Source organism: Plecotus auritus (assembly GCF_963455305.1).
Source record: "Plecotus auritus genome assembly, chromosome: 3".
Classification (NCBI taxonomy): Eukaryota; Metazoa; Chordata; class Mammalia; order Chiroptera; family Vespertilionidae; genus Plecotus; species Plecotus auritus.
Genome location: NC_137772.1, coordinates 227,718,397 through 227,743,770, shown reverse-complemented (window position 1 = coordinate 227,743,770; position 25,374 = coordinate 227,718,397). Strand labels below are relative to the sequence as shown.

At 65.8% G+C, this 25,374-nt stretch overlaps 1 protein-coding gene across 2 annotated transcripts in view; it reads left to right on the top strand.

The window, feature by feature from the left end:
• The window catches only part of PLXNB2 (plexin B2), a 33,533-nt gene extending 8,380 nt beyond the window's left edge, over nt 1-25,153 (top strand). The window contains exons 2-39 of one of the 2 annotated variants that reach the window (XM_080658582.1): nt 3,598-3,650; nt 8,223-9,312; nt 9,638-9,820; nt 9,918-10,046; nt 11,141-11,241; nt 11,345-11,471; nt 11,809-11,959; nt 12,754-12,868; nt 13,234-13,342; nt 13,421-13,522; nt 14,176-14,268; nt 14,493-14,574; nt 14,775-14,935; nt 15,056-15,204; nt 15,388-15,496; nt 15,665-15,801; nt 15,996-16,166; nt 16,626-16,755; nt 16,866-17,093; nt 17,221-17,397; nt 17,496-17,635; nt 18,009-18,109; nt 18,195-18,424; nt 18,514-18,695; nt 19,051-19,117; nt 19,240-19,386; nt 19,682-19,759; nt 19,983-20,061; nt 20,168-20,268; nt 20,344-20,428; nt 21,352-21,506; nt 21,589-21,749; nt 21,838-21,985; nt 23,593-23,657; nt 23,786-23,861; nt 24,149-24,223; nt 24,308-24,440; nt 24,601-25,153. In XM_080658582.1, coding sequence (XP_080514708.1) covers nt 8,236-9,312; nt 9,638-9,820; nt 9,918-10,046; nt 11,141-11,241; nt 11,345-11,471; nt 11,809-11,959; nt 12,754-12,868; nt 13,234-13,342; nt 13,421-13,522; nt 14,176-14,268; nt 14,493-14,574; nt 14,775-14,935; nt 15,056-15,204; nt 15,388-15,496; nt 15,665-15,801; nt 15,996-16,166; nt 16,626-16,755; nt 16,866-17,093; nt 17,221-17,397; nt 17,496-17,635; nt 18,009-18,109; nt 18,195-18,424; nt 18,514-18,695; nt 19,051-19,117; nt 19,240-19,386; nt 19,682-19,759; nt 19,983-20,061; nt 20,168-20,268; nt 20,344-20,428; nt 21,352-21,506; nt 21,589-21,749; nt 21,838-21,985; nt 23,593-23,657; nt 23,786-23,861; nt 24,149-24,223; nt 24,308-24,412 — 5,526 coding nt within the window. In that variant the 5' untranslated portion in view covers nt 3,598-3,650; nt 8,223-8,235 and the 3' untranslated portion in view covers nt 24,413-24,440; nt 24,601-25,153. Of the gene's footprint in view, nt 1-3,597; nt 3,651-8,222; nt 9,313-9,637; nt 9,821-9,917; nt 10,047-11,140; nt 11,242-11,344; nt 11,472-11,808; nt 11,960-12,753; nt 12,869-13,233; nt 13,343-13,420; nt 13,523-14,175; nt 14,269-14,492; nt 14,575-14,774; nt 14,936-15,055; nt 15,205-15,387; nt 15,497-15,664; nt 15,802-15,995; nt 16,167-16,625; nt 16,756-16,865; nt 17,094-17,220; nt 17,398-17,495; nt 17,636-18,008; nt 18,110-18,194; nt 18,425-18,513; nt 18,696-19,050; nt 19,118-19,239; nt 19,387-19,681; nt 19,760-19,982; nt 20,062-20,167; nt 20,269-20,343; nt 20,429-21,351; nt 21,507-21,588; nt 21,750-21,837; nt 21,986-23,592; nt 23,658-23,785; nt 23,862-24,148; nt 24,224-24,307 lie in introns of both variants that reach the window. The other variant, XM_080658581.1, reaches the window with a different exon arrangement.
• The last annotated feature ends 221 nt before the right edge of the window (nt 25,154-25,374 follow it).

Genomic DNA, 25,374 nt, shown 5'->3' with positions numbered 1-25,374 from the left:
TCTATCCATTGAGCCACGCTGGCGAGGGCTCTGCTGTTTTGGTTTTAAGAGCCTGCTCCGACTGTGTGTGCTCGAAAAGAGTGGAAAGAACCCCTGACTGTCCCCGAACCTCAGTGCCCAATCCCAGGTGGGGCAGAGCCCTGGTCTGGAGCGAGGACTCTGCCCTGCCTCCCTCAGGCTGCTCCTGTTTACCTCTGCCGATGGGGTGGGGCAGCACCACCTGTGCCGGGGGCCTGGCAGCTGCGGGTTAGAGGTGATGGAGCCGGGAGGGAGCCCGGGGACCGACCGCAAGGGGCTCGCGCTGCTCCCACAGGGTCCTCCGTGCGGAGGAGAGGCCTCGACTCCCTGGGCATCGCTGTCCCTCTGGTGCTCCGGCTGGGGGAGGGGACACGGCTGTGTGTGAGGTTTGGGGACCAGCTGCAGGGGGCACAGGTGCTTTTGGCTCCGTCCACTGTGTCACCCCCTCCTGGGTCATCGGGCTCAGACCCACAAGTGTCCCCCTGGCCAGATCCTGTGTTCATCTTGCTCACAGAGGGCCTATCGGTGAAGACCATCGACCACGGAGGATAAGTGAGGATCTGCAGGGTCGGTCAGGATGAGTGTCCTGGGGCTCTGGGGGATGCGTAGGAGTTTTCCAGGGGGGCGTCCAGCAAAAGCAGAGACGTGATGTCATGACGTCATGAGTACCGCCTCCACTGCAGGCACATCCATAAGGATTCCCACTCACGGGTTCACTCACACGGCAGGGCAGCTCACCGAGGTCCATGCCATTACTACCCCGTGTTACACGTGGGGAAACTGAGGCACAGCGTCGCTTTGTCAACAGCCCAGGGACCCAGGTCGAAAATGACAGAGCCCAATCAGAGCTCAGTGGTTGAGCGTCAGACTTAGGAACTTCGATTGCCGGTCAGGGCACATGCCTGGGGTGGGGGCTGGATCCCCAGTAGGGGGCGTGCAGGAGGCAGCCGGTCAATGATTCTCTCTCATCATTGATGCTTCTATCTCTCCATCTCCCTTCTTTGAAATCAATGAAAATACATTTTTTTTTTAAAAAGAAAGAAAATGACAGCTGGGGTTTGAACCCCATGGTCTGGCTCTTCGAGGCCCCTCTGAGCAGGTCGGTGTGTGTGCTGGGTGGTGAGGGGCCAGCTGTGGCCTTGGGCTTTGGGCACTCAGAGAGCCTCTTCTCCTGAGGATAATGAGTGACCCTTTCGAGAGCTGGGTAAGAAGGCTGGCTCTTGGGGGTGGGAGAAGTGGGGCCGGCAGGGGTGCTTGCGAGCAGAGGCACCGCCGAGTTCGGAAAGGCCCTGGGACTTGGTGCTGGGGAGGGAGAGGGTCCCGTTCTGTTGGGAGGAGACGCCAGGGGACGTAGGCCCAGCCTGGTCAGGCCCTGGTGGGGGAGGGGTGGCTGTGGCGGGGCGGGGGGTGGGGGGAGGGCATGGGCCAGTGGAGGGCCAGGGACTTGGGAGCCTGCCATCGGGGGCCGGAGGAGGCTGAGAGCAGGCATGGGCACATGGAGGCGGCAGGTGTGTGTGCTCTGTGCCCCCGAGGGTATCCTCCACCTGCTCCTGCAGCAGCTTGGACCCAGGCTGGTCCTCGCTTTCCCATGGGGCTCCAGTCCTGACACCCCGTGGTTTGACCCCCGAGCCGGTGGCATGACCTTCGCTCCCTTCACAAAGGCTGCCTTGAGCAGGGCACCTCTCAGCCCCCTCTCCTGGGGTCCCTCCTGGGTCCCTCCGTCCAGGTTAAGCTGTTCCCGCTCGGCCAGGGGCTGAGGACACCGGAGGGAAGTGCTGCTGCCCCTGTGCGTGCCTCCTGCCCTCCTTGTTCCCTCTGGTCCCCCTGGGACTCCACAGGTCCAGGCCTGGGTCCTGCTCAGAGTGTGGGTGGAGGGTTGACCCTGTTGGGGAGTGTGCTGCAAAGGGCCAGTGGAGCAGGGGTGGGGGTAGGGGGGTAAAGGGCGTGGGGAGTGGGGTGGGCTGACCCCGGTGGAGGAGTTATGGGGGCACCATGCAGGGCTCCGTGGCTGAGCCTGGATGTGGGGGGTTGGGATAAGCCGGGAGGGGTTGAGGAGGGGGAGTCCTTGAGGCTGAGGGGAACTGGAGGGAATGGGGGGGATGTGATCATTATTATGCACCTCTCTTTAGTCAAGTAATGCGTGAATATGTTCTTTCTTTTTTTTAACTTCTCACCCAAGAAAATATTTTTTTAAATATATTTTATTGATTTTTTACAGAGAGGAAGGGAGAGGGATAGAGAGTTAGAAACATTGATGAGAGAGAAACATCGATCAGCTGCCTCCTGCACACCTCCCACTGGGGATATGCCCGCAACCAAGGTACATGCCCTTGACCGGGATTGAACCCGGGACCCTTCCGTCCACAGGCCGACGCTCTATCCACTGAACCACACCGGTTAGGGCCCAAGAAAATATTTTTATTGATTGTTAGAGAGAGGAAGGGAGAGAGAGAAACATCGAATGGTTGCCTCCTGTATGGGCCCCAACCGGGAATCGAACCCGCGACCTTTTGGTGCAAGGGACAGCGCTGCAACAGACTGAGCCACCGGGCCAGGGCTGAGTGAATATGTTCTAAACTGTTTCACAAATGCAGTTACTTCGCTGTCCCGCCCCGCCGCCCTGCCCCAGGCTTCACCACCATTTCCAGTTTGGAGGAAGGCCCCTAGGCCAGCTCAGCAATGAAACCCTTGTGCGCCCACAGAGACGCCTGGAGAGGTCCCAGAATCCCGAGCCACAGCCACCTGGGCTCCCCGGGGTCGCACGGACCACCCACCCGCGAGGGTCCTGTGGTGTCTCAGGGGCTCCGGTTGGAGGTGGTGGCCAGCTTCTCGCTGTAGTAACCCATCTGAGAAGCAGCCTTGGACAGGGGTTTACCCAGGAGCGGATACAGTAGCCAGCCTTGCTGAGCTACAGTGTAACGAGCTCTCCTGAGGCTTCCCATGAATGAACCCTTTAGTCCTTACAAACCCCTAGAGGGGCTCAGGGTGCCGGTCTCCATTTCACAGGTGGGGAGATGAGGCCCAGGGACGCTAAGTAATTTGCCCAAGGTCACACAGCTAGCAAGTAGAATGGCAGGGGTCATGGGCATGCACGTTTCTTAAAAGCCATTTTTATGTTTGCTTTAACCCTCTTTTATCCACCCGATTTGTTTGTTTTGTTAAGAGAGAGGAAGGGAGAGAGAAACCTTGGTTGCCTCCCTTGCACGCCCCACCGGGAATCGAACCTGCAACCTTCCGGCGTACGGGGACGATGCTCCAACCAACTAGCCACCTGTAGACTGGAAATGATAAAACTCGGTTCCTCCCCCTTTTTTTCCTCTTGCCTTTTTTTTTTTTTTTTTTTGAGCAGAGGAAAGTATCAGGCTTGTATTCTGGAAGGACCAAGTGTGTGCCCCCCAATGGGGTGCTGGGCTAGGGGCATGGAGGGGGTGAAGGAGGTCTGGGGTCTCCTGCTCAGGATGGCAGAGGCCACCAGTGGGGTCCCCTGGACTGCTCCCCACCCCCAGACGTGGAGCAGAGGAGACAGGTGGACGCAGGCCGGGCTTGTGGTGAGACCACTGTCTGTCCTTTGCTTCCTAGAGAACCTGGATGCCAGCCGGGAACAGAGCCTGAGCGGGACCACTGGAGCCTGGGTGAGTGGGGCCACCTCCACGCAGGGAGGCAGGGAGGCAGGGAGGCAGGGAGGCCAGAGGTGCCGCTCGCTGGCTGTGTGAGGCCCGGGTCCTGCCGGGACCTGTGTGTACATGTCTGCTCATGTGTCTTGCCCGTGGAGACCACTGCCAGGTCCCGGTTCCCTGAGTCAGGTTCTGCTTGGTGTGTGTGTTGGGGGGGGCAGGGGGGTTGCAGGGAGACTGGCAGGGTCTGGGCATTGGAGCCTGAGCGTGGGCTTGTGGGAAGGGGCGCCTGTCCAGACCCTTTCCGGGCCGGCGGCAAAGGCTGGCGTGTGTGTGACTTCTTGGAAGCACACCTCCGGACTCCGGCCAGGACTCCAGCCAGGAAAGCCGGCTGATGCCCCCGAGGAAATCCCCGCCGCCCGCTTCCCGGTAGGCAGGGTGAGCGGGGGGTCTGGGCCACCTTCAAAACAGGAAGCGCCCATTCCAGGAACTCCCGAGGCAGGAAGTCTGCTGGCCTGCCTTCAGCCCAGCGCGGGCTCTGGTCAGGTAGGCCACACTTTGCTCCGCGGCCTGACCAGGCAGGTCACCTGAGGCTCTGTTTGTTCAGGAAATGCCGGGGAGCTGCTGCCTGTGGAGGGTGACCCCCGTCCCTCCTGCCAGCCTGACTGGCCTGGGCTCGGCCTGGGCTTGGCACGGGGGGTTCGAGCCTCACTCTGCCCTCCTGCCCGAAACCGAGAGGGGTCCTGGGGCAGGGAGCCCGGGGTTGGCCCTGGCCTGCGCTCCCAGGGCGGGCTGGGCAGTGCTGGGGGGCTGGGCAGTGCTTGGCGGCTGAGCCAGGTCCTTGACCACAAGGAGGCACTCCCTGAGCACTTAGGTTGGCCAGCCCTGGGCCCGGGGGTGGGGGGTTGCGGGGGGAGGACAGGCTGGGCCCTCACCCTGCGGGAGCCCTGGGGGACGCAGTCAGGTGGACGTTAACCACAGGAAGCCCACAGCACTCGCCTCGTGCACGGTGACCACAGAGGTGTGAGCTGGCAGGGTTGAGGGAGGGATCAGGGTCAGAGGGTCAGAGCTGAGAGCTGTTTCAGAAGCGGCGGGGGGGGGGGGGTCCCCCAGCATTTCCCCGCTTGGTTGGCTCTAGGTTCAAATTCCGGGCGCTTCAGACTGGCAGAGGGGCCTGGGCACAGGACTGCTGGGGTGCCTGGGTTCCCACAGCTCCGGCTCCGCCCCCCCCCCCTCCACCGCCTGAGTTCCCTCCCAGACCGGGTAACATTCCATTCATTCCCGGCTCAGCTAGCAGCCAAGCAGGCCGTTCAGCCGCAGCGACTGGGGCTCTAGCTCTCGGCTCTCTCTCTGGTGAGGGTGAGTGGGGCCGGGTGAGTGGGGCCTGGAGGGAGGGCCAGCGAGTCTTGAGGCTAAGGGGCCGGGTCAGCTGCTCGGTGCAGAGTGGACTTTGGACGCAGGGGGCAGGGATTGGGGACTGAGCGGTGTGCTCCCATCCGGGTCCTTTCCTTCCCGGGAGGGCCCACCGGAGTGACTCCTGGCTGCTGCCCCGGGATTTAGGGCCACTCCTGGTGCGCTCAGACACCCACGTCTGGGGGGTCTCCCCAACTGTGTCGTCCGCCCCTTTGGACAGGCAGCCGAGCCTAGAGAGCAGTCTGTGTGGTAGGGACCCCTCCCCCCAGGACCGGCCGTCCTGCTACACACAGTCCATGGGGGCGTGTGGGGTCTTCCTCACTCTGACCAAAGCCCCCCTCCCCTCCCCCGGGCCCCTCCTCTCACGGCCTCCGCTGGGCGCCCTGCACCTCTCCCTGCCCAGCCTCCTGCCCCCAGGTCCCTGCTGGGTCCCCTCCCTCCGGGACAGCCTAGCCTGGCCACCTCTCCTCTTCCCCTGGCTGAGCAAGAATGGAGCTCTCAAGGGCACAGTGTGTGTGTGTGGGGGGGGTGGGGGCGTGGTTCTGGGCAGAGGCAGGAGCTGCCCAGCGGAGGGGGCTTCCTAGCGGCCCAAGCAAAGAAGGAAGCTGGCGGGACGTGAGCCCCACGGGGTCCACGGGAAAAAGCCAGCCCATCCCAGTAAGCACAGCTTTGCCCAGAGCCCGTGCCCCAGAGAAGCCTCTCCCCTGCCCCTTCCTGCTTTTCCGGAGCGGGTGGCGTGGGCCAGCGCACGGGGCGACTAAGGGGACTAGAAAAGCAGTTACTTCTCGAGGAATAAGAGCATCTAGGGAGGCGGTTGATGTCTGAGGTGGCTGCAAAGGGTGTGCCAGCTACTGTGGAGTGCGGGCGGGCCGGGTGGGAGCCTGGGAGGCGGGGCCGGGGTCCCTCGACCGTCCATGGGGCCGGGCCCACGCAGGCACTTGGCGTGGGCAGGGCTGCGAAGGTGTCACGTCCGGCACAGGTGCCGTCGGGGAAGATGGCAGCCAGCCCAGGATGGGGGCTCGTGCCGGCACCAGGAAGGGTAGCCTGTGGGTGGCAGTGGGAGCTGGTGTGGGGGTTCTGACCAGGACAGAGGGTGGTCCCGAGGGTGAGGGGGCACGGGCTACCCCAAGGTGGCAGAGGCCTGAGGCCGGGAGCCCTGCCTGAGCTGGGGAGAGAGAACCGTGTGTGCTCTTCAAGGACCCCTTGTGGGGCCTGGGATCCGCCCTCTGATGGGGGACCTCGAGCCCAGCCTCAGCAGTGCCTCCCTCGTACCCGTGGGCGCGCGTGTGGACCTGCATCCATGCAGGCCGTGTGCTCAGATAGACCCCTGCACGCAGACGCGGCCCGCCCCAGCCCTGGAGGGGTGCCCCCACCTCGGACTCCGGGGTCTCCCATCTCAGATTCGGGCAGCGCCCGGTGGACCCTCTGCTGGTTCAAGGGGTGGGGGGCGGGCTGGAGGGGGGCCAGGGAGGCAGGCCAGGCCGCGCTGGCGGCTCTGTGGGCACAGAAGCAGCGTGAGCCCAGCCCCCCCTCGGCGGCCGCTTCGGCTTCCCGTGCTTCCTGTCAGGCTGCGCCGTGCGCCGTGAGGTGTGGCCCACCTGGTGGGTCTTTCTTCTTTACGTTTTTGATGTTTGTTTTTTAAAAATATATTTTATTGATTTTTTTACAGAGAGGAAGGGAGAGGGATAGAGAGTCAGAAACATCAATGAGAGAGAAACATCGATCAGCTGCCTCCTCCTGCACACCTCCCACTGGGGATGTGCCCGCAACCAAGGTACATGCCCTTGACCAGAATCAAACCTGGGACCCTTCAGTCCGCAGGCCGACGCTCTATCCACTGAGCCACACCGGCCAGGGCTCTTCTTTAAGTTTTTTTAAAAAATATTTTAATGAGCCATCTGTTGGAAGACAGTATTCCATAGTGTCTTTTTTTTTTAAATATTTTTTATTGATTTTTTACAGAGAGGAAGGGAGAGGGATAGAGAGTCAGAAACATCAATGAGAGAGAAACATCGATCAGCTGCCTCCTGCACACCTCCCACTGGGGATGTGCCCGCAACCAAGGTACATGCCCTTGACCGGAATCGAACCCGGGACCCCTCAGTCTGCAGGCTGATGCTCTAGCCACTGAGACACACCGGCCAGGGCTCTTCTTTAAGTTTTTGATGTTTTTAGCCGTGGCCGGTGGCTGTCTGGTTGGACCGTCTTCCCGTGCACCAAAGGGTTGTGGGTTCCATTCCTGGTCAGAGCACATACCTGGGTTGTGGGTTTGATCCCTTGTCGATGTTGCCCTCTCTCTCCCTGCCCCCCTTCCTCTTTCTCTAGAAATCAATCAATCAAAACATATCCTTGGGTGAGGATTTAAAAAAAAAAAGTTTTTATTGATTTTTTTTTTTTTTTTTTTTTTTTCAGAGAGAGAGGAAGGGGGAGAGAAACATCATCAGTCGGCTGCCTCCTGCATGCCTCCTACTGGAGATCAAGCCCATAACCCAGGAATCGAACCCTGACCTCCTGGTTCATAGGTCAACGCTCAACCACTGAGCGCTGGCCGGGCTGCTCCACCTGTTGGCCTGTCGGGCTGTTGGTCAGCCTGGCCCTCTGGTAGGGCTTATGCTCTGGGGACAGTGCCCCTCCGGCCACCTGGACCTCCTGGGTCACAGGGCGTGGGCTGGGCCTGACGGGGGCGCTGGAGGCTTCCGAAGGAGCTGCTCTGTGGCCTCGGAGGTGGGCCTGCAGGAGGTGGAGGCCAGGGTGCAGTCCTGGGGCGGCCATAGCCAGGCCCGGCCCATGCCGCTGAGGTGCCAGGCCCCGGTCAGAGGTTAGACTGCCGGGCGGTGCAGGGCTGGGCAGGGATTTCCTTGGAGATGAGGGTGGGTGTGTCTGCCACACGGAAGGTGGGGAAGGGCTGGGCACTCGGGGCACATGGGCAGCGTGCCCCTCCCCGGGCTGTGTCCTGGTCACTCGGTCAGGGTCCAGCACGGAGGGGGTCTGGGTGACCTTTGCAGGGGGACTTCCTACACATGGACAGATCCTCCCGGGCTGGGGGGGGCCCTCCTGCACGCCGCCTACTGGGGCTCAAGCCCGCAACCCGAGCATGTGCCCCGACTCGACTGGGAATCGAACTTTGACCTCCGGGCTACCCTCTGGGGCCGCCCTGACCCTCCTCTCTTCTCCCAGGGGCCCGGGGGCGATGGCTCTGCAGCTCTGGGCCCTGACCCTCCTGGGCCTGCTGGGCACCGGCTCGGGCCTGCGGCCCCGGAAGCTGGACTTCTTCCAAAGCAAGACGGAGCTGAACCACCTGGTGGTGGATGAGGCGTCGGGCATGGTGTACGTGGGGGCGGTGAACGCGCTCTACCAGCTGAGCGCCGACCTGCAGCTGGAGCAGAAGGTGGTCACGGGCCCGGCCCTGGACAACAAGAAGTGCACGCCGCCCATCGAGGTCAGCCAGTGCCACGAGGCCGTGCCCACCGACAACGTCAACCAGCTGCTGCTGCTGGACCCGCCGGGCAAGCGTCTGGTGGAGTGCGGCAGCCTCTTCAAGGGCATCTGCGCCCTGCGCGCCCTCAGCAACATCTCCACGCGCCTCTTCTACGAGGACAGCAGCGGCGAGCGGTCCTTCGTGGCCAGCAACGACGAGAGCGTGGCCACCGTGGGGCTGGTGAGCGCCACCGACCCGGACGGCGAGCAGCGCATGCTGTTCGTGGGCAAAGGCAACGGCCCGTACGACAACGGCGTCATCGTGAGCACCCGGCTGCTGGACCGCGTGGCCGGCAGGGAGGCCTTCGAGGCCTACACGGACCACGCCACCTACAAGGCCGGCTACCTGTCCACCAACACGCAGGAGTTCGTGGCGGCCTTCGAGGACAGCCTCTACGTCTTCTTCGTCTTCAACCAGCAGGACAAGCACCCGCTGCGCAGCCGCACGCTGCTGGCCCGCATGTGCAAGCAGGACCCTTACTACTACTCCTACCTGGAGATGGAGCTGCAGTGCCTGGACCCCGCCGACCCGCCCACCCCCTTCGGCACCTGCCTGGCCGCCTCCGCCGCCGCCGCCTCGGGCGCCGGCAAGGTGCTCTACACCGTCTTCACCAGAGAGGACCGGGGCGGCGGGGGGCCCCGGGCCGGCCTCTGCCTGTTCCCGCTGGAGCAGATCTACGCCAAGATGCTGGCCATCCGCAATGCCTGCTACATGGGCGACCTGGAGGGCAGCCCGGACGACTTCTACAAGCCCTTCCACGGCGAGATCCAGTGCGGCGGCCCGGGCCTGGTACGTGCGCGCAGGGTCCCCCACGGGCTCGAACCCCACGCGTGCGTGTGGGCCTGTGCGTTGCTGCCATGTGCTGGCCGGCGGCGTGTCCAAGTCCTCGCCTGCTTGGGAGGGCCCCGTGAGCATACATGCGTGTGTGGTGTCTCTGCAGCCAGGTGGTAGGTGTGCCCCACACAGTGAGCGCGCGGGCGGGGTCCCTGCCTTCGCGATCCTCGTCCTCGGGACGTGTGTGGGGCCGCAGAGTGCTGGGAGGGGCCCCCGTGGGGAGAGGCCTCCTAGGCGGGTCGCGGGTGTCTGGACCCACCGTTGACGCCGTGGCCCGCAGGGTGCCGGCGAGAGCTTCGTGTGTGGCTCGGAGCACCTGCCCTACCCCCTGGGCAGCCGCAAGGGGCTCGTCGCCACGGCCGTGCTGCAGCGTGGAGGCCTGAACCTGACAGCCGTGACCGTGGCCACCGAGAACGGCCACACTATTGCCTTCCTGGGCACCTCCGATGGCCAGGTCCTCAAGGTGAATCCTGGGGCAGGGGCGGGGCGGGATGGGGCGGGGCTGGAGGGCCGTCTCCGAGGGAACAGCACCCTCACGCACCTGCCTGCTGCCCCCGCAGGTGTACCTGGCCCCCAACGGCAGCTCCGTGGAGTACGGCTCCATCCTGGTGGAGATCAACAAGAGGATCAAGCAGGACCTGGTGCTGTCCGCCGACCAGGCCAGTTTGTACGCCATGACCCAGGACAAGGTAGGCCTGCGAAGGCCCCGGGGCAGGCCTGACGGCCGGTCCGCTGTCCCAGGCCTGAGGGTGCCGACGAGGACCGGGAGGGGCAGCCCTCTCCTCCTCGGGCTCCTGGCAGTCTCTGTCCCGTCTCCAGCACCTTCCCTGTCTGCAGCTCCGCTCCTGCATGTCCTGTCTCGGACCCTTCCTGAAGGGAGGGCTGGGCTGCTCTCGGGGCTTCCCTGGGGTGGACGGGCATGAAGGGGGGGCCCTGTGCAGCTCTGTGAGCTTGGGCAGCGAGGGGACAGCACAGGCCCCCTGCCTTATCGGGGGGCTGGGGTAGGAGCCCCTTGAGCTGGCCTCTGGAGCCCTGGGCCTGGGCATCCAAGGGCCTCTCCCAGGGAGTGGGGCGAAGGGGCCCAGGCTGGCACCGGGGCGGCCGGACCCTGGACATCATGGTTTCCTGGGACCATGCACCGTGGGTCCTGGGCAGGTGCAGCCACAGGGCCAGGGCCTCACAGAGCCCGTGTACCTCCCTGCTGCCTGGAGCCCATGTTGGCATGCCTTGAGTTGGCATCTGAGACTTTTTTTTTTAAATATATTTTTATTGATTTCAGAGAGGAAGGGAGAGAGAGAGAAAGATAGAAACATCTAAGATGAGAATCACTGATTGGCTGCCTCCTGCACGCCCCCTACTGGGGATCGAGCCTGCCACCCGGGCATGTGCCCTTGACTAGAATCGAACCTGGGACCCTTCAGTCCGCAGGCTGACGCTCTATCCACTGAGCCAAACTGGCCAGGGCTAAATGTGTTTTTATTGATTTCAGAGAGGAAGGGAGAGGGAGAGAGAGAAACATCAATGACGAGAATCATTGATTGGCTGCCTCCTGCATGCCCCCTACTGGGGATCGAGCCTGCAACCTGGGCATGTGCCCTGACTGGGAATCGAACCGTGACCTCCTGGTTCACAAGTCAATGCTCAACCACTGACCCAGGCCAGCCAGGTGGCACCTGAGTCCTTTAAGGTTCAGAGATACAGGTGGGACCTAGCTAGTGACCCCAGGAAACGGGTCCGAGTGGGTCCCGGTGGCCAGTCCTGCTCACGGCCCTGCTGCCCCCAGGCGTTCCGGCTTCCCGTGCAGGAGTGCTCGAGCTACCTCAACTGCATGCAGTGCCTCGGCTCCCGGGACCCCTACTGCGGTTGGTGCATCGTCAAGGGGCGGTGAGTCCCTGGGGCTGGGGGTCTCGGCTCACCCTGGAGGCCGGCGCGGCAGTCCCAACCGGGGCTGACAGGTGCCAGGGCTGAGGCTGCCCCGTCTCTGCAGATGCACCAGGAGGGCTGAGTGCCCGCGGGCGGCGGAGAGCGGACACTGGCTCTGGAGCCGTGAGGAGTCCTGTGTGACCATCACGGGGGCCCAGCCCCAGAACATGAGCCGGCGGGCCCAGGGGGAGGTGCGTGGCCGGCGGGGTGGGACGTGGGGCAGGAGATCCTCACAGCACCTCGATCCCGCCTGGGCCTGGGGTGCTGAGTCTGAGGTGGGGCGGCCTGGACCCTGTGGTCTGGTGGCTCCTGTGTATCCAGGAACACCCGGCCCAGGGCAGTGGGGGTGACGAGTCAGGTTCCCGTGTCTTCGGTGCACGTGCAGGGGAGTGCATCACGGGACAGGTGCTCTGGGTGGGGGGTCTCCTCACTGAGAGTCCAGTCCTGGGCCCCCCACCCCCAAGGCTGGTCCCCCCCGCCCCCAAGGCTGGGCAGAGGGGTCCATGTGAGCTGCATGGCCTCCCCCAGGTGCAGCTGACCATCAGCCCCCTCCCGGCCCTGGGCGAGGACAAGCTGCTGTGCCTCTTCGGGGACTCTCCGGCACACCCTGCCCGTGTGGAGGGGGACGCTGTGGTGTGCAACTCCCCGAGCAACATCCCCAGCACGCCGTCGGGCCAGGGTGAGGCCCGAACTCCAGGCTCCGGGCCCCGGGCCTTCTCCCTCCTGCTCCACACAGTGGGGTCCTTCCTGTGACAGAGCCCCCGGGGTGGGGGCTGAGGTGGAGGGAGGGGCGGGTGGCACCTGCCGGGGTGCAGCGGGGCAGAGGCCAGGGCGTTGGGGTTCCGGGCGCCCAGAGTGATGCAGGCTGTGCTCGGTGGCCGTGAGCGAGAGGAGCTCCTGGCCCTTCCTTCTTTGTCAGGTCTCCGCACCACCTGGTCCCAGGTCCTGGGTTCTGGCCTCTGTGCAGAACCCCCTCCCCCACCCCGTCCAGCTTAATGCGGGCGAGGCTGTCCCCGGGGGCCGGGCTGTGAAAGTGGGCCAGGGCAGGTGCCAAGCCTTTGTCCCCTGAGCATTCAGGGCCCGTGGAGGGCAGCTTGCTGGTGCAGCTGGGACCACACGGTGACGTGCGGGGACCTGGCGGGCGCACTGCCCAGACACCCAGGACCCTGCAGGGACAGGGACCTGGCTGCGCGGAGCCCTGGGAGCCGACACCTGAGCCGAGATCTGAGGGCGGGTGCCCGGCGTGCTGAGCCTGAGTGCGCATCAGGGGACGCCCCTCAAGGCCCCCCCACACCAGGGCTCTCCGCACGAGGCTGTCTGTGCTTGATGGCCTGCTGGGAGCTATGGGGGTGCCAGAGGGAAGAGAGGAAGAGGCCCAGGTCCAGGCTTTCCTGTCCCCCGCCTCTGCCGTGGCGGCAATGCCCTGCGCTCGGTGGCCCCCGCCTGACACCCTCCCCCGTCTGCCATCTGCAGACCACGTGGCCGTGGAGATCCAGCTCAAGTTCAAACACAGCGATGTCTTCCTCACCTCGCACCAGTACCCCTTCTACGACTGCGGCGAGGCCATGAAACTGGAGAAGAATCTGCCGTGAGTGTCAAGCCCGCCCCGCCCCACCCCCAGCTCCAGCCCCGCCCCCAGCTCCTCCAGCCCCGCCCTCAGCTCATCAAGCCCCACCCCCGGCTCCTCCAGCCCCGCCCCCAGCTCAAGCCCCGCCCCCAGCTCCTCAAGCCCCGCCCCTGGCTCCTCCAGCCCCACCCCCAGCTCCTTCAGCCCCACCCCCAGCTCCAGCCCCGCCCCCGGCTCCTCCAGCACCACCCCCAGCTCCTCCCGCTCCACCCCCGGCTCCTCCAGCACCCCCCCAGCTCCACCCCCAGTTCCTCCTGCCTCCCCCACCCCCACCCCCACCCTGCCCCGCCATGCGGTGCCCACACCCTCGCCCACCTCTCTCCCAGGTGCATCTCCTGTGCCAGCAACCGCTGGACCTGCCAGTGGGACATGCGCTACCACGAGTGTCGGGAGGCCTCGCCCAACCCTGAGGACGGCATTGTCCCCGCTCACATGGTGAGGGGCCGCGGGCCGTGGTGGGGGTGTGGCTGCTTGTCCCAGGCCATGTGGCCCCTGACCGGCCTTCCTCTGCAGGAGGACAGCTGCCCCCAGTTCCTGGACCCCAGCCCGCTGGTCATCCCCATGAACTACGAGACAGATGTGACCTTCCAGGGCAAGAACCTGGACACAGTGAAGGTGGGCTTGTGAGGCACTGCCCTGGGAAGCAGGCTGACCGGGCAGAGAGCCCTGTGCCCAGCGTCCCTGGCGGCTGGTGTGTCCGTGGGGCTTGCTCAGAGCCATCCTGCTGACGGGAAGGGGGACCTGGGCTCCCACAGGAGGCAGCTGCTCAGGGAACAGTGTTGGGGACAGAAGGAGGCAGGGAGGTCTGGGGTCGCTGACAACTTGGACGGAGAGAAGGAGGCAGGCGAGTCTGTCGAGGGGCTGGGCAGTGGGCTGCCCCTTAGCGAGGGAGCAGGACGATTTGCTCAGGCTTGGACCAGGGGGAGGGGCTCCAGGAGTGGCCGAGTGGTCAGCTGGGATGGGAGTACCTAGGCTGGCCCAGAAGCTGTGGGCACAGACAGAGCCCTGGCCCGGGGCACAGACAGAGCCCTGGCCTGGGGCACAGACAGAGCCCTGGCCTGGGGGGCACAGACAGAGCCCTGGCCTGGGGCACAGACAGAGCCCTGGCCTGGGGGGCACAGACAGAGCCCTGGCCCGGGAGCCGTGGGCCGGGGCACAGACAGAGCCCTGGCCTGGGGGGCACAGACAGAGCCCTGGCCTGGGAGCCGTGGGCCGGGCGGGAGGCGGGAAGGCTGGCCGGTGCAGGGTCCTGACGGCGTGTCCTGCAGGGCTCCTCCCTGCACGTGGGCGGTGACCTCCCCAAGTTCGAGGTGCCGGTGAACACGCGGGAGCCAGGGACCTTCTACTTCCGGACCCCGAAGGTACAGCTCCCAGGGTGGGCCTCGTTCCTTCCGGGGCGAGGAGACAGGCCTGTTGGGCCAGGCGGCATGCTCACCCGTGTCTCTGAGGCCCCGGCCCCTCCACCGCTGCCCCCTGCGAAGAGGGGACCCCCGGGCCTTTGTGGGCACAGTGATCGCCCTCTAGGGCTGGCGGGGGGGGGGGGGAGGGGCGGTCAGAGTGCAGTGTGTCCCTGCCTGTCCCTCAGCTGTCCCACGACGAGAACGAAACGCTGCCCCTGCACCTGTACGTCAAGTCCTACGGCAAATACATTGACAGCAAGCTCCAAGGTGGGCGGGGCCTGGCGGGGAGCAGGGCGGGGCCTGGCAGGGAGCAGGGCGGGGCCAGGCAGGGGGTCTGGTGGGCGGCAGGGCTGGGGCCTGACGGGGGTGGGGTGGCGCAGGGCAGGCCTGGGGGCCCCCGTGGGGAGGTGGGCCAGGCAGGGCGGGGGCGGGGTGGCCCTGCTGATAGCTGGCTGCTCCCTCCGCAGTGACCCTCTATAACTGCTCCTTCGGCCGCAGCGACTGCAGCCTGTGCCTGGCCGCCGACCCCGCCTACAAGTGCGTGTGGTGCGGCGGGCAGGGCAGGTGTGTGTACGAGGCCCTGTGCAGCAACGCCACCTCCGAGTGCCCGCCGCCCGTCATCACCGAGGTGAGTCCCCCTAGGACGAGGGCCCCCCCGCGGGCAGGGAGGGACCCCAGCCTGAGCCCGGCCCAGCGCATCGCCCAGCCTGCCCAAGCGGTTGGGTCAGCCCGGCTCTGCCCATTTCAGATCCAGCCGGAGACAGGCCCCCTGGGTGGCGGCATCCGTGTCACGATCCTCGGGTCAAATTTGGGGGTCAGGGCGGACGACGTCAAGAGCGTCACCGTGGCCGGCCAGAACTGCGCCTTTGAGCCGGAACGGTACTCCGTGTCCACCAGGTGAGTGGCCAGCCGGTGGTCTGGGCCCCATGGGCCGTGTCAGTCCCCACCATGGGGGCCGGGGCTGATGGAGAAGAGGGACTTGGGGGTGTGGGTGCCCCGGACTCCCCATCAGACGTGCCAGTCAGGCAGGGTCTGGGGTGCGCCTTGAGAGGGACCCCACCCTGCCTGTTGCCCGCCCAGGATCGTGTGTGCCATTGAGGCCACAGAGGTGCCCTTCACGGGGGGTGTGGAGGTGGACATCAACGGGAAGCTTGGCCACTCGCCGCCCCACGTCCAGTTCACCTACCAGGTGAGTGCCTGGTCCCCCGGACCAGGTAGGGACGGACGGGGGCGGGTCTGGCCTCTGCTGCTGACTCCTGGATGGTTGGGGGCTGTGCCCCTTCAACAACAGTCAAGATTGAGGGGTGGGGCGGGCTGCCACTCAGCCCTCACCCGAAAGCACCCATCTCTCTCCTAGGAGCCCCGACCCCTCAGCGTGGAGCCGAGGGAGGGGCCGCAGGCAGGCGGCACCACGCTGACCATCAACGGCACCCACTTGGACACGGGCTCTAAGGAAGACGTGCGCGTGACCATCGGTGGCGTCCCTTGTAATGTGTGGGTGTCACCTGCGGGCCACCCGAGCTCTGGTCTGCCCTGGTCCTTGGGGCAGGGTGGGGTGTTCTGGCCGGGACCCTGCGTGTGTCCTGGAGGGAGCGGTGCCCTGAGCCTGACCCGTGGACCCTTGCCCCGTTGCCCAGGGCTGGAGTTGGTCTCAGGGTGGGGTTGACGCTAACAACCTTCACCTCCAGGACGCAGTTTGGGGTGCAGCTCCAGTGTGTCACGGGCCCCCAGGCAGCCCCGGGGCAGCTGTCCTTGGAGATCTACTACGGGGGTTCCCCAGTGCCCAGCTCCGGCATCACCTTCACCTACCGCGAGAACCCGGTGCTGCGGGCCTTTGAGCCTCTGCGAAGCTTCGCCAGGTGTGGCGTCTGCCCTGCCTACTGCCCACCAAGGCTCCCCATGCCACCCCACCCCCAGCTACTTCCCAAGTACCCTATGCCCACCGCCTGGTGGGGATGCGGGAGGGCTGGGCAGGAGGAAGCTGCCGTAAAAACCCTACCGCACCCCTAGATCCACTTCCTCCTAGGAAGCCTGACAGGGGAGCCCCATAGTCCCCTAGCCCAGAGACACTCAAGGATGGCAGGGCTCACAGACACAGTGCCCTAAGCACACCCCACCCTGCGGCAGGCACGGGCTCACGGGGACCTGCGCGCGCGCCCCAAACCAGTTTGGGGCCAGGGATTTCAGCCCCGCCCTCCCCAAGCCCCCCACACGGCCAGCAAGGGGGTGGGGGCACGGCTTCGCAGGGCACCTGCTCTGGAGCTGGCTGGGTACCTCCCTTGCCCAGTTGTACCCACTCAGGCACCCCCCACCCCCAGTGGCGGCCGCAGCATCAACGTGACAGGGCAGGGCTTCAGCCTGATCCAGAACTTCTCCATGGTGGTCATAGCCGAGCCTCTGCAGTCCTGGCGGCGCCGGCGGGAGGCCGGACCCCTGCAGCCCCACACGGTCAGTCCCGCTGCCGGCCGGGGGCTCGGAGCCGACGCTGGGCCCTGGGGACCGGCTGGGGAGGGATGGGGCCTGTGCCCGTGGCCTGACAAACAGCCCTCGGCCTGCAGATCGTGGGCACGGAGTACACGCGCTACAACGACTCGAGGGTCGTGTTCCTGTCCCCGGCCGTGCCCGAGGATCCCGAGGCCTACAACCTCACGGCACTCATCCAGATGGACGGGCACCGGGTCCTGCTCAGGACCGAGGCCGGGGCCTTTGAGTACGTGGCCGATCCCACCTTCAAGAACTTCACAGGGGGCGTCAAGAAGCAGGTCAACAAGCTCATCCACGCCCAGGTGAGGACAGCCGCAGCCCGGGGCCCAGGTCCTGACCAGGTGCTGGTGCTGCTCAAGGTCTGGGCTGAGCTGGTCCAGGTGCCCCTGCGTCCCTCCTGGTCACCGTGACCCCGCCCCCCACCCCCAGGGCACCAACCTGAACAAGGCGATGACGCTGCATGAGGCCGAGGCCTTTGTGGGCGCCGAGCGCTGCATCATGAAGACGCTGACCGAGACTGACCTGTACTGCGAGCCCCCGGAGGTGCAGCCCCCCCCCAAGCGGCGGCAGAAGCGAGACACGACACTCAACCTGCCCGAGTTCATTGTACGTGTGGGCAGGGCAGGAGGGTGGGGCGCCAGGCTGTGGCGCTGGGCACTGGTCTTAGCCATGCTTGTGGGCGCTGGGTCCTCCCCTCCACGCAGGTGAAGTTCGGCTCCCGGGAGTGGGTGCTGGGCCGCGTGGAGTACGACAGTCGTGTGAGCGAGGTGCCGCTCAGCCTCATCCTGCCGCTGGTCATGGTGCCCATGGTGGCCCTCATTGCCCTGTCTGTCTACTGCTACTGGTGAGCCCCCCTGCAGCCATGGCCCCGCCCTCCCGCAACCTGGGCCCCGCCCACAGCCATGGCCCCGCCCTCCCGCAACCTGGGCCCCGCCCACAGCCCTGGCCCCGCCCTCCCGCAACCTGGGCTCCGCCCACAGCCCTGGCCCCGCCCTCCTGCAACCTGGATCCCGCCCACAGCCATGGCCCCGCCCTCCCGCAACCTGCGCCCCGCCCTCCCGCAACCTGGGCTCCGCCCACAGCCCTGGCCCCCGCCCTCCCGCAACCTGGGCCCCGCCCACAGCCATGCCCCGCCCTCCTACCGCCCCACCCGCCGCCTGGCCACACCCACTCCCTTCCGGCCGCACCCACTCCCAGCAGCGCCCCCTTGTGCGCAGGAGGAAGAGCCAGCAGGCGGAGCGCGAGTACGAGAAGATCCGGTCCCAGCTGGAGGGCCTGGAGGAGAGCGTGCGCGACCGCTGCAAGAAGGAGTTCACCGGTATGGCGCAGGGCAGGCCGGGAGGGGGCGCCCTCGCGGGGGGCGGGGCCAGGCCGGGCGAGGTGTCACCGTGCTGTCCCCCCAGACCTGATGATCGAGATGGAGGACCAGACGAACGACGTGCACGAGGCCGGCATTCCGGTGCTGGACTACAAGACCTACACGGACCGCGTCTTCTTCCTGCCCTCCAAGGACGGCGACAAGGACGTGATGATCACGGGCCAGCTGGACATCCCCGAGTCGCGGCGGCCCGTGGTGGAGCAGGCGCTCTACCAGTTCTCCAACCTGCTCAACAGCAAGTCCTTCCTCATCAACGTGAGCGGGGTGGGGGCGGGCGGCGCCGGGATGGCGGGCGGGCTGGGCTGGCCCTGGCCCCGGCAGGCGCTGACCCGCCGCCCCCGCAGTTCATCCACACCCTGGAGAACCAGCGGGAGTTCTCGGCCCGCGCCAAGGTGTACTTCGCGTCGCTGCTGACGGTGGCGCTGCACGGGAAGCTGGAGTACTACACGGACATCATGCGCACGCTCTTCCTGGAGCTCATGGAGCAGTACGTGGTGGCCAAGAACCCCAAGCTGATGCTGCGCAGGTGCGTGGGGGCGCGGGCAGGGAGGTGGGGGCGCGCAGGTGCGTGGGGGCGCGCGGGCAGGGAGGCGGAGGCTGAGGCACCTGGTTTGCTGGGGGAGGAGGGGGAGCCAGCGCAAGGAGTAGGGAGGGTGGGCAGGGGTGGCGACCTGGGTTGGTCTCTGCTGGTCACTGGGCTGCTCCCCCTCAGAATCACTCCCTAGGAAGGGGTGACATGTTCCCCCCAAGGGGCTGGGCACTGGCTCACAGCAGGCTGGACCTGGGCATCCTGGCGGGAGGCGGGTCCCGGGGCCTGAAGAGCCAGCCAGGCTGGCAGGCACTGCGGGGCCCCTGGGTACCAGGCCTGTCTGCACCCCCAGGTCGGAGACGGTGGTGGAGAGGATGCTGTCCAACTGGATGTCTATCTGCCTGTACCAGTACCTCAAGGTGGGCTCCCGGCGGCAGGGGGCGTTGAGGGGGGCAGGGGGTGCTGCTCCCCACTCCCTTGCCCTGGTGGCGCCTCCAGGGGAGCGTGGTCGCCGCGAGGCTGACCACCCACGTTGCTCCAGGACAGCGCCGGCGAGCCTCTCTACAAGCTCTTCAAGGCCATCAAGCACCAGGTGGAGAAGGGCCCGGTGGATGCCGTGCAGAAGAAGGCCAAGTACACCCTCAACGACACGGGGCTGCTGGGGGACGACGTGGAGTATGCGCCCCTGGTGAGCCCGGGGTGCTGTCCACCTCCCTGTGCTGGGGAGACCCTCCAGGTGCCACGGTCCAGGCCTGCTGTCGGCCTGTGTGGGGCCCGGGCACCGTGAGGGTGTCTGGTGGGGAGCTGTGCGCACTCCCCTGGCCCCTGTGAGCGGGAGGGATGAGGGAGCCCGCTGTTGGTTCCTCTGCTCCATCCTGCGGGGCCAGGACTGCAGGGGAGGCGAGGCCGCCAGCCGGATGCAGTGGGGACTCCCACCCGCCCGCTGGCCCTTCATCCCTTATCCCCGCTCCCTCCGCCCGCAGACAGTGAGCGTCATCGTCCAGGACGAAGGGGTTGACGCCATCCCCGTCAAGGTGCTCAACTGCGACACCATCTCCCAGGTCAGTGGTCGGCAAACTGCGCCTCGCGAGCCACACGCGGCTCTTTGGCCCCTCGGGCGTGGCTCTTCCACAGAATACCACGCGCGGGCGCGCACGTACAGCGGGATTGAAACTTCGTGGCCCAGGCGCAGAAGCCGGCTCGCGGCTCTCAGAAGCGATTTCAGTCGTTGTGCCGTTGACATTTGGCTCTGCTGACTAATGAGTTTGCCACCCGCTGTCCCAGGTCAAGGAGAAGATCATCGACCAGGTGTACCGCACACAGCCTTGCTCCCGCTGGCCCAAGGCGGACAGCGTGGTCCTGGGTGAGCTCTCTGCCCGGCGGGCGGGGGGGCAGGAGGGGGACAGCGAGGGCGCCCTGCGGGGCGGGTGCTCTGTGGCTGGTCCCGGAGCTGCCGTGTCGATCCGCAGAGTGGCGCCCTGGGTCCACGGCCCAGATCCTGTCTGACTTGGACCTGACCTCCCAGCGGGACGGCCGGTGGAAGCGCGTCAACACCCTCATGCACTACAACGTGAGTGCCCGGGGCGGCCTTCCCTGCACGCTGGGGGCTGGGGAGTGGGGCCTCCCTCATGACCCTGTTCCCCAGGTCCGGGACGGAGCCACGCTCATCCTGTCCAAAGTGGGGGTCTCCCAGCAGCCGGAGGACAACCAGCAGGAGCTGCCCGGGGAGCGTGAGTCCCTCCCTCCTGCCTGTTTTGTTGGGTTTTTTTAATTGATTTCAGACAAGAAGGGAGAGGGAGAGAGAAATAGAAACATCGAAGATGAGAGGGAATCATGGACCAGCTGCCTCCTGCACACACCCCATCGGGGATGTGCCTGCAACCAAGATACATGCCCTTGACCGGAATCGAACCTGGGACCCTTGAGTCCACAGGCCGACGCTCTATCCCAGCCTTGGGCAAACTACGGCCCGCGGGCCGGATCCGGCTGTGCTATCCGGTTCTCTTGCTCTCCCCTCCACTCCTTTACTTTGAATTTATATTAGTTCACACAAACGCTCCATCCATGCTTTTGTTCCGGCCCTCCGGTCCAGTTTAAGAACCCATTGTGGCCCTCGAGTCAAAAAGTTTGCCCACCCCTGCACTGAGCCAAACCGGTCAGGGCTTGTTGTGTTTTTAAATTGATTTCAGACAAGAAGGGAGAGGGAGAAAGAGAAATAGAAACATCGATGATGAGAGAGAAACATCGATCAGCTGCCTCCTGCACACACCCCATCGGGGATGTGCCCGCAACCAAGGTACATGCCCTTGACCGGAATCGAACCTGGGACCCCTCAGTCGCAGTCTGATGCTCTATCCACTGAGCCACACTGTTCAGGGCTATTGTGTTTTTTTAATTGATTTCAGACAAGAAGGGAGAGGGAGAGAGAGGGAATCATGGACCAGCTGCCTCCTGCATGCCCCCTACTGGGGATGGAGCCCACAACCTGGGCCTGTGCCCTGACCGGGAATCGAACTGTGACCTCCTGGTTCATAGGTCGATGCTCAACCACTGAGCCATGCTGGCCGGGCCTCGAGCCTGTGTTGCTCTGGGCCCTGAAGGTGTGCCCTCTGGGGGCTGCGAGCCCAGCGTGGTACCTGGCCCCTCCCCACAGGCCACGCCCTCCTGGAGGATGAGAACCGAGTGTGGCACCTGGTGCGGCCCACGGACGAGGTGGAGGAGGGCAAGTGCAAGCGCGGCAGCATGAAGGAGAAGGAGCGCACCAAGGCCATTACTGAGATCTACCTGACCCGCCTGCTGTCCGTCAAGGTGGGCGCGGGGCGGGCGATGGGCCTGCAGCCGGCAGGGGCGGCGGGCGGCGGGCCGAGCGCTGAGTCCCCTCCACCCGCAGGGCACGCTGCAGCAGTTCGTGGACAACTTCTTCCAGAGCGTGCTGGCGCCGGGCCTGGCCGTGCCGCCCGCCGTCAAGTACTTCTTCGACTTCCTGGATGAGCAGGCGGAGAAGCACGACATCAAGGACGAGGACACCATCCACATCTGGAAGACCAACAGGTGGGGCCCCGTCCCACCCGCGGCCGCCCACCCGCGCCCCGGTCCCCCCCGTCTCAGCAGCCCCTCACCCAGTCTCGCTCTGCCTCAGCTTACCGCTCCGGTTCTGGGTGAACATCCTCAAGAACCCCCACTTCATCTTCGACGTGCACGTCCACGAGGTGGTGGACGCCTCGCTGTCCGTCATCGCGCAGACCTTCATGGACGCCTGCACGCGCACGGAGCACAAGCTGAGCCGGGTGAGTGTCCTGGCAGCTCTTGAGGGCTGGGGAGCGGGGTCCTCTCTGGGAGGCCTGGACAGGGCAGTGTCCATGGGGGCTGGGGAGCGGGGTCCTCCCCGGCGGCCTGGACAGGGCAGTGTCCACGGGGGCTGGGGAGCGGGGTCCTCCCCCAGAGGCCTGGACAGGGCAGTGTCCATGGGGGCTGGGGAGCGGGGTCCTCTCTGGGAGGCCTGGACAGGGCAGTGTCCATGGGGCTGGGGAGCGGGGTCCTCCCCCGGAGGCCTGGACAGGGCAGTGTCCATGGGGGCTGGGGAGCGGGGTCCTCCCCCAGAGGCCTGGACAGGGCAGTGTCCATGGGGCTGGAGAGTGGGGTTCTCCCCCAGAGGCCTGGACAGGGCAGTGTCCACGGGGCTGGGGAGCGGGGTCCTCTCCGGGAGGCTTGGACAGGGCAGTGTCCATGGGGGTGGGGAGCAGGGTCCTCCCCCGGGAGGCCTGGACAGGGCAGTGTCCATGGGGCTGGGGAGCGGGGTCCTCCCCCAGAGGCCTGGACAGGGCAGTGTCCACGGGGCTGGGGAGCGGGGTCCTCTCCGGGAGGCCTGGACAGGGCAGTGTCCACGGGGCTGGGGAGCGGGGTCCTCCCCCAGAGGCCTGGACAGGGCAGTGTCCACGGGGGTGGGGAGCGGGGTCCTCTCCGGGAGGCCTGGACAGGGCAGTGTCCACGGGACTGGGGAGCGGGGTCCTCCCCCAGAGGCCTGGACAGGGCAGTGTCCACGGGGCTGGGGAGCGGGGTCCTCCCCCAGAGGCCTGGACAGGGCAGTGTCCACGGGGCTGGGGAGCGGGGTCCTCCCCCAGAGGCCTGGACAGGGCAGTGTCCACGGGGCTGGGGAGCGGGGTCCTCCCCCAGAGGCCTGGACAGGGCAGTGTCCACGGGGCTGGGGACTGGGGTCCTCCCCCAGAGGCCTGGACAGGGCAGTGTCCACGGGGGTGGGGAGCGGGGTCCTCTCTGGGAGGCCTGGACAGGGTAGTGTCCACAGGGGTGGGGAGTCGTGGCCATGCTAGGATGTCGCAGGTTTTTCTGGGTGAGGATTTGCACATTTGGAGCTGGAGTTCAGGAGAGAGAGGTGCAAGGTAACGGGGTGGGGGCAGGGCCAGAGCCTGCGAGGTCCCCTGGTGATGGTCTTTTTAAAAATATATTTTCTTATTGATTTCATAGAAGAAGGGAGAGGGAGAGAGAAACATCAGTGATGCGAGAGAATCATGGATTGGCTGCCTCCTGCACACCCCCTACTGGGGATTGAGCCTGCAACCCAGGCATGTGCCCTCGACTGGAATTGAACCCGGGACCCTTCAGTCCCCAGTCCAGTGCTCTATCCACTGAGCCACACTAGCCAGGGCGTGATGGGTGTTGTGGCAGCCTGGCACCCCTGTCCTCCCCCTCCTCCTGCACCCCGTGGAGACCCTTTGCTTATACAGATTCCAAACCAGTGTCAGCATGGTCAGGTCTGGCTGGGCGGGGTTGCCCCTCCTTTTCCTGAGGGGGGCCGGCCTGGCTCCATCGGGGCCCAGGGGCAGGGACACCAGCCAGCCCACCTGGGCCTGGGCATGACGTGGCTGTGACCCCACAGGACTCTCCCAGCAACAAGCTGCTCTACGCCAAGGAGATCTCTACCTACAAGAAGATGGTGGAGGAGTGAGTGACCCCAGCTCTCGACCCCCACCCGGCGGGGTTTCTGGCGGGAGGAGCACCCTGGTGGGCAGCAGCGTTGGGTCCAGCCTTTGGGACCCACTGTGCCCCCCCGCCCCCGCCCTCTCCCACAGTTACTACAAGGGCATCAGACAGATGGTGCAGGTCAGCGACCAGGACATGAACACACACCTGGCGGAGATTTCCCGGGTAAGGGCCGCAGGGGACGCGCCGAGGACCCTCCCAGGGGCAGCCGACGGCACGGCAGGGCAGGTGTCTCGTGCCCTCAGGAGGGGAGGCCAGGTGGGCCGGCACCTGTGTGTGACCGGCCAGGTGTGCGCTGGGGGTTGCGTCCGCTCTGAGCCAGCCTGTCGGCCACGCCCCTGCATGGGTGCGTCTGTGTGTGGCTGCCCCGTGTCTGAGGGCTGTGAGGCTGTGGCCCTTAGTCTGCCTGTGCCACATGCTTGCTCCCCTGGGTCACACGCCCCCTCTCCCAGGCGCACACGGACTCCCTGAACACCCTCGTGGCCCTGCACCAGCTCTACCAGTACACGCAGAAGTACTACGACGAGGTAGGAGGTTCGGCCGCCCCAGCGAGGGAGGAGGTGCCTGGGCAGCCTGCTCCCCGCCTGGGGGCTGACCTGAGCCCCCCTCAGATCATCAACGCCCTGGAGGAAGACCCCGCCGCCCAGAAGATGCAGCTGGCCTACCGCCTGCAGCAGATCGCCGCGGCCCTCGAGAACAAGGTCACCGACCTCTGACCTCCGGCACCACGGTCCCGAGGCACAGGTGTGTGACGCCCAGTGCCGGCATTGGGCGGCCCCTGGGGAAGGAGGCCGAAGCAAGCGGAGGAAGAGCCCCCCCCGCCCCCGGGATGGGCGAGCGTGGGTGCAGCGGGGACCCCACCTCCGCGTTGGTAGCCACGTAGCGTCTTTCTCCTGAGCAATAGTGCCTGGCGCCCTCCAGCACCAGCCCTGCCGGAACACCAGCATCGGGCGTCGTCTCCGAGTGGAGTCTCCTGAGCTATTCGCAAATGTGCCTTTCGCCCCGGCGCCACCCCGTGTCGCTAGGGGCAGCCGGGCCTCAGCCCCCCCTTCCTGAGCACCAGCAGCCGCCCGGTGAGGGTCTGGCCTCTTTGGGGGGGTCTGAGTGCCCGCAGTCCCCGGGGCCTCGAGCCCAGACTGTCTGTCCGCCCGGATGGGAGGAGAAAAGCGGTACGATGCCTTCCTGACCTCGCCTGGCCCGTGCCCCGGGGCACCGGCACTCTGGGTGGACGGACTCTGCGCTCCGGGCCTCACCTCCAAGGTCAAGCCGGATGTCAGACGTCGAGGCCCAGGCATCCAGAGGGGACCCAGCAGATGAGGTCCTGGCCTCGGCCTGTCAGACAGGCTGTCCTGGAGGCTCCGCCCGGTCTGTGGGGGGCCAGGAGGAGCTCGGCTAGGACACCCCCACCCCTTTTGTAAATCATGTTCATTGTAAATCAAATACAACCGTCTTTTTCACGCTGCTGGTTGCCTGGGTTCCTCCTGGGGCTGCCCCTGCTCACCGGCCCTGGCCCCACCCTGGCCTGCTCACAGCCTACCCCCAGCCCCGAGGATCTCACCCTCAGGTGGGCCTGTGTGGCCTCGTGCCCCACCTCCCGGTTCCTCTGGGCCAGGCCCACGGGCGTGTGCAGAGGCTGCAGCTCACCCACAGCCACCGGCTGCGCTGAGTCCACCCCTGT